The sequence below is a fragment of the Nicotiana sylvestris genome, chromosome 6 (assembly GCF_000393655.2).
Source record: "Nicotiana sylvestris chromosome 6, ASM39365v2, whole genome shotgun sequence".
NCBI classification, from domain to species: domain Eukaryota; kingdom Viridiplantae; phylum Streptophyta; class Magnoliopsida; order Solanales; family Solanaceae; genus Nicotiana; species Nicotiana sylvestris.
In genome coordinates, this window is record NC_091062.1 from 68,483,257 (window position 1) to 68,490,590 (window position 7,334).

The 7,334-nt window shown below is 35.1% G+C and overlaps 1 protein-coding gene across 2 annotated transcripts; it reads left to right on the forward strand.

Moving 5' to 3' along the window:
• Positions 1 to 3,394: 3,394 nt before the first annotated feature.
• Positions 3,395 to 5,913, forward strand: LOC104240175 (low affinity inorganic phosphate transporter 5-like). 2 transcript variants are annotated; one of them, XM_009794952.2, is made up of 2 exons: positions 3,395 to 3,407; positions 4,346 to 5,913. In XM_009794952.2, exons 1-2 carry the CDS (start codon positions 3,395 to 3,397, stop codon positions 5,911 to 5,913), a joined length of 1,581 nt encoding a protein of 526 aa, XP_009793254.2. The 2 variants fall into 2 exon arrangements, with proteins under 2 accessions (XP_009793254.2, XP_070006101.1); XM_070150000.1 differs by lacking the exon at positions 3,395 to 3,407 and having other exon boundaries at positions 4,324 to 5,720; positions 5,773 to 5,797.
• The last annotated feature ends 1,421 nt before the right edge of the window (positions 5,914 to 7,334 follow it).

Genomic DNA, 7,334 nt, shown 5'->3' on the forward strand with positions numbered 1-7,334 from the left:
TGAGGTGAAATGTTAATTTGGATCAGTCGTCCCGTTATACTTAGGAATCTCGGGAATATGGAACTTCTTAGGGATCGGCTTCGGAGCCGCACTTGGGGGAAAGGTTTTTGTACAAACTTTTTAGAATCTAGTTTTTTCAATATCGGTGGTGCCCTCGGGATTTGGTTGACCCTGGTGTTATAGGTTTCCACCTTCTTATCATTTTCCTTGATTTTCTTTTCCCTTGTCTCAATTCGCTTTGTCAGTTCTTCGAGCATCTTTATAATAGCAGGATTAGTCTCCGATTCTTTCTCATTTAATTTCCTCGAAACCGATTCGACCATGTGTACAGCTTCCTGGGATGGCTCGAGTTCGACCCTGCTTGGCATGTGGTTTTGATTTTGGAGTTGATCTATTGCTGCATGTTAGGCCTGCAACATTTCGAAGATCACCCCCATATTGATCCCGCCATCTTCACCTCTATGAGCATTCTGAGTAGCTGATCGGGTACCCCCACGAACATTGCTTTCAGGATCGATATCCAAATTTCCATTGATGGCTACATGCGAACTGACGTCGATTGGATCTACCGGAACTCCATCGAGGCCCGCCGGGGGTACAACGTTTCCTGGTGCAATGTTCTCATTTTCGCCGTGGTGGCCGAGATCATTGTCAATGTGTTGAGGTGTTGATTGAGAGTTTGACATTTTTTAATCATGTATTCAAAGATACTTCAAAGAACAAGTGTAAAATAGTGTATGTTATGAAAAGTTGTACCAAGCACTCATTATTATCCTTAGCCCCACGGTGGGCGCCAAATTATTTACCCTAAAAACGGATAACAATTGAATTTATAATGTGGTTTTAAGGACACGTAATTTTACTTGGCACAAACTAAGAGAAAAATTAAATTGATATTGAGATTAAATGAGATGTATAGCTTTGATCCTCGAGCTAGGTCGCCTTCGAATCAAACAAGTATTTTAATGGAAAATATGAAAAACATAACAGAGTATTGGGAGCTTAAGAAGATGGTATATTGCTTTATGTAACATGAATATGATCCCTTTTACAAATGATCAGACCCCCTTTATATAGTACGGTAGTCCTACTTGTAATACAATCCTAATTACAGTAAGAAATCTCATGATTAGCTGATTAATCGGCCTCTTCTTGATACGTGCCAAGATTCCCGCCGTGATCCTCGCCCGATCACGATTATCTTGGCTTTCCGTTATTTGGCTCGGTGGTCTTCCCTCGCTATTGCTCGATCTCTATCCCACTTGATCTCGATCTTGGCTAGTCTCGATCTCGATCGGTCCCTGAGTCACGAGCTTGGCAATCTAACTTCGTGTCACGGTCCGGTATGACATGGAGTCAAACTTTGGTCTGTCACACCCCGATTTTGATTAATCATACAAAAAGGGCAAGTCCGATTTTGACCGTATACATCCTGGAAAACCAAATAGTAATCCACTATATAACAACCAAAAGCATTTGTCCCCTAATATGTGGTACTACTTTGTCCGAAACAAATACAAATGTTAAAGCTTGTTTAATACTAGCTAGTGGTCATTATGAAGATCAAGCAGGTTTAGACGTTGTAGCTGTCTCTCGTAATGATCACCAAGAAGCTTAATTTATTACTCCTCCTTTCATTTTTTAGGATAATAGTTTCTCGACATGTGCATTGCACGTGGGTGTCGAGTTATGATCACACAGTATTATAAAGTTATATTTCTAATATCTATAAGCTTTTATACACGAAAGAATAAGGTACCAGTTACTGTGATAATCAGTGTGAATCTTCGTATAGAAACTTGTTTGTCGATGTCTGGATAATTAAATATTGTCTGAACCTACGAAAAGGAACGATCCAAATTTAAATAGATACATGTGATTTTTCCAACAAGCTCAATGTCCCTATCACTTCACTGAGGGCTTTGATTGCCGATCCGTTGGATTATGCTCACGCTCTATACCTCTACCCATAATTCTATTTTCTGGTCCAAAGCTTACATTAACGATCAAGTAAACAAGGAAATAAGCGAGGAAATAATATGATTTGAAGCTCATGTTTGTGCGGTCGATATTTTTATTTATTCTATAAATAAGACATTTAGGTTATTTAGAAGGATAATTAGATTACTAGTATTTTTGTTTAGGGGTTCGTACTTTTATAATAACATAAATATTGATTTAGATTTAATGTAGAGTTAGATTTATATATACCTATATTGGATTTTTTATTTGGTGCTAATTCAGCATAGTATTCTTTATTTGCTCATAAATAAAGTTTATTTAAAATGTAGTAATTATTCAAGTGCTAGAGTACTGATTAAGGAGGATCAAGACCCTTTTATTTATTTAAATAAATAAATAAGGAGCACAAAAACTACCTCTTTCAGAAGACAAGATTTTTCATGAGTTTGAACGTGTGTCTTTCGAAATTTGAGTTTGAATATGTAGATGTATTGCAAATAATAAACATGACTCAATAGAGCTTATTAACTATTTCGTTCATTTTTTGTCACCCAATTATTTTTGTTCGATATAAAAAAGTTAGACACTTTTAATTTTATTCTCCCTTACGTTTAATTTTCTTAATGTTCAGTACGTACAACTGATAGATAAAAAATAAGTTATTATCATCATCATAAATCAATACTAATTTCTTAGTTCATAAACACCTATAGTAAAATTACATCGAGTTGTTATATATAGCAGTATTATTTAATAATTGTATTACTATAAATAGAAAGAAAAAAAACCTGTATCTTTTCTCTCTCAAGAGTTGTGTTGTTTAATAAAATAACTAAGTACTTGAAAAATTCCTAATGGCTAAACAACTAAATGATTTCTTTAAAATTTAATTATTAATGAAAACATTAACTATTTAGAGAAACATGATAAATCTACATCTAATGTAAGAGATTTTAAATTTATAATAAAAGGTCACCAACCTTTAAATTATGTCTAATGTAACCCTAATTTAATTCATAATCTCAAAAATATGTTCAAATAATAATGAAGCCTAATCTACGTCTTACTAACCTTGAAACTATAATCTTTCACATAACTGTAAATTGTATGACAATAAACGGATTCATATGTCAAAAGGAACAACTATTATAGCCTTTCTTGTTTCTAATCATAGCATTTATACAAGACACAATAAAAAGTATGAGATGGCGATCATCCACCATAACATCTTTAAAAGTTGTATTTCATAAAATATTAAGGGAAAAAAACAACAAATAAATTATAAGTTGAGTGAAAAAAATAAAACCCATTTTTTGTTATCAAACTGTTCTAATATGTCCAAATTAGGGCCTGACAGAATATAGTCCTTGCCAATTCACGCGACACCTTCTCACAGTTTGACTCTTTAGAGTCGTGTCTTTTGACATATTCAATGCCGCTTCGTAGTATCTCTGTTTGTAATGACGCATCACTATTCTCATTCCTTCATCCTCTTAAACTTCTTTTCAGTTCCTCTACTCCCATTCCGTGACTTCATCTTTTTAGAATTGCATTATCAAATTTGATATGTTAATATTCATATTTTTTTAGTTCCCTAAGAGCAAAACTACTGTTTTGTATTGTACTCGTAGAGCAATTTTGCATTTTGCTTTTAATCCCTTTTTCTCTATCTCATGGAAGGCCATTATCTTGTATTTGGTTTCAAAGAGGCACGATCATACTTGGATGACTTATTATCTGAAGAGTAGTATAAATATAAATTAATTAGAGAGTACCTAGGAATTCAGTTAAGAAGCAGTTTAAACATTACGTAGTAACTAATCTGAAGGGTTGTATCTTTTCGAATAAATTTGATGTTTTTATTTATTTTATACTAATAAAATAATTTCTTTTAGAAGGATATTTTGGTAATTCAGCTTTTAAGTTATGGGATTCTCACTTTTAATATAATATAGATATAGATGAGTTTAATAAATAAAGAAAAAGTTTTATAATTTTAAATATGTCATGACTATAAAAATGTGTTATTAAAGTAAACTAAGAAGTTTAAAGTTAAATTATTTCAAGTATATAAATTTGTATTTTTTTTTTTTGACATCGACTAACAAGAAAAAGTTGTCATATAAAGCATAAGCATGCGCACTTTTTGTCCTAGGTTATTTTTGATTGAAGCATATGCTTGATTTAAGCAAAGAAGAAGATATCCTGTGGATACTTATCCCCAATTTCTTGTTGTAGCCACTGAACGCTTAGGATTAAACGTCATTTAATTCACATTGTGCGCTGAGTCTATATATGCGAGTTACATACACCAAAACAATACCATGAAAACACAGCCTAAATTTGCAGTAAAAAGCAAACATGGCCTCAAACAATCTTACAGTTCTCAATGCACTTGACACAGCACGAACCCAATGGTACCATGTCACTGCCGTTATCATTGCTGGAATGGGTTTTTTCACAGATGCCTACGATCTCTTCTGTATCACCACTGTCTCCAAACTCTTAGGCCGTCTTTATTACTACGATCCTGCTACGCACGCCCCTGGAAAACTGCCTCATCCTGTTAATAATTGGGTAGTTGGAGTCGCTTTGGTTGGTACTTTAACTGGCCAGCTCGTGTTTGGTTGGCTCGGAGACAAACTTGGCCGAAAGAAAGTTTATGGACTCACTTTAATCCTCATGGTCATTTGTGCACTTTGCTCTGGTTTGTCATTCGGGTATAGCAAAAAAATTGTAATGGGGACACTCTGTTTCTTCAGATTCTGGCTTGGATTTGGCATTGGAGGAGATTATCCTCTTTCTGCCACAATCATGTCCGAATATGCAAATAAGAGAACTCGTGGGGCGTTTATTGCTGCAGTTTTTGCTATGCAAGGCGTTGGGATCGTATTTGCCGGCCTTGTTTCAATGACTGTTTCGAAAATCTTTCTTATGAATTACGCGGGTAAAGCGTTTAATGTGGATGAAGTTTTCTCCACGGAACCTGAGGCAGATTATGTTTGGCGAATAGTATTGATGCTTGGAGCTCTTCCAGCTCTTCTCACCTATTATTGGCGAATGAAGATGCCGGAAACAGGGCGTTACACTGCTATTATTGAGGGAAATGCTAAACAAGCAGCGCTTGACATGGGAAAGGTTCTTGACATTGAAATTCAAGCAGAAGGAGAAAAATTGGCCAAATTTAAAGCAGCCAATGAGTACCCTTTACTCTCCAATGAGTTCTTCATGCGCCACGGACTTCACTTAATAGGTACAATGAGTACTTGGTTCTTGTTGGACATAGCTTTCTACAGCCAAAATCTCACACAGAAGGACATATTCCCAACCATGGGTCTAGTTAGCGACGCCAAGAGCATTTCTGCGTTGATGGAGATGTTTGAGACATCACGTGCAATGTTTGTGATTGCGTTGCTCGGTACCTTCCCTGGTTACTGGTTCACAGTATTCTTCATTGAGAAAATCGGCAGGTTTAAGATACAATTGATGGGGTTCTTCATGATGTCAGTTTTCATGGCAATCATTGGGATCAAATATGATTACCTAAAGACAAAAGATCACAAATGGACATTCGCAGCTCTTTATGGCTTAACTTTCTTCTTTGCCAACTTTGGACCCAATTCGACAACATTTGTGCTCCCCGCGGAGCTCTTCCCGACAAGAGTGAGATCCACTTGCCACGCCCTGAGCGCAGCATCTGGAAAGGCAGGGGCAATGGTTAGTGCATTTGGGGTGCAGCAGTACACGCAAGATGGAAATATTCATAAAATCAAGAAAGCCATGATGTTTTTGGCCTTCACAAATATGATTGGATTTTGCTGCACCTTTTTGGTGACTGAGACAAAAGGAAGGTCACTGGAGGAAATATCAGGGGAGGATGAACAGAAGAATGAGACACAGATGAAGAGTACTAGGCCTGTCTCTGGCCACCAGGACGATGGATGGGATTGAGATATATATTGGCAAGTTTATTTTTCACTTTGAGCAATACGTATATGCATATATATATATATATATATATATATATATATATATATAAAACAAATGTATTAATAAGTGGGCGATGGATGTCACACAATGTTGTGTTGCAGCTTCAGTCACCTCCTCCAGAATAAGGGCTTCACTAAGCAAGGAAATTAGAATACTAATAGTTTTCTTTCACCAATTGGCGTGTTGCAGTTGGTGGGGGGAATAATTTTGCATTTTCTATTTCCTGTCCTGTTCCCTCCCGAAGTGGTTATTTCCTTTGCAGTCTGAAGCAAAAAGTGGGTTAACTGTGTATTTATATTTTGTGTAAATATTGTTAGATCTTGTTGGTCTTTTTCTTGACAATGAAGTTGGAAAAAAGGAAAAGCTACACTGTCTTATTGCCTTATACGCAGAGGCGGCCCACAATTTGAAGGCACTTTTGAATTCAACTAAAATTAACTTGGTATATAGGATGTCCATTATTAATATATCACAATCTTTTAAAAATATATACATATATACATGAAATTTTTGTCAAACATTACGAGTAACGGTGAGTCCTCTTTGTATAGCATAGATCTGCCTCTGCTTAAATGAATTAATTTAGCTCCGTTTTAATAATTAAGAAAAGATAAAGAAAAAATATTTGGATCATAGCTAATTTGATTTGGTAGTCACGGACGAATCACAATGGCTAATCAAAATCGTGAAAAAGAAATCTACAGCAATTGAGAAGAGAAGGATAAGAACGAATGTGAGAGAGAGGGTGGGGGGTCTGAATCTCTCTTTTAAAAGGCAGAATTGGGACTCGCCCGGGGCTTGCCCTGGGGCGGAGCACTCGTAAAACGCTCTTAGAATTATGTGTGGGGCTTAGTTATGTGAGGCTTATGCCTCGGCCGACTCAAACACGCCCAACGCCCAACGTGCTGGGCTCCTAATAGAACTTTATGTAATTGTGTGTAACTAATATTGCAAATCCTCGAATTTTCTTAATAAATTGTTGACCGTTCAAAATTACTTTTTTTTAATTATAAATCATTAAGTTGAGAGTATTTTATTAAAATAAAAGTTATTGCACGTTATCCACTAAGACTGCTATGATAGGAAATTTTAAATAAAATTTTATTTAAAAGTATTTATTTATTAACTTTTGTTGTGCCTTTATTATATAATAGTCCATAAATTTTTTTATAATTTTTTTCCTAAAAAAGATATTTCACGTTTACGAGATACAATACTTATTAATTTAATGGCTCGGTATTAGCTAGTAATAATTTACAAATAATTAGTTATCATCGTACAGTATAGTGAATTATGTATCACTTTATTAACTTATTGAAACTTAAAAATAAATGAGGCAAGAGAATCATATTTAATTGTGAATTATATTTTTATATAAATTC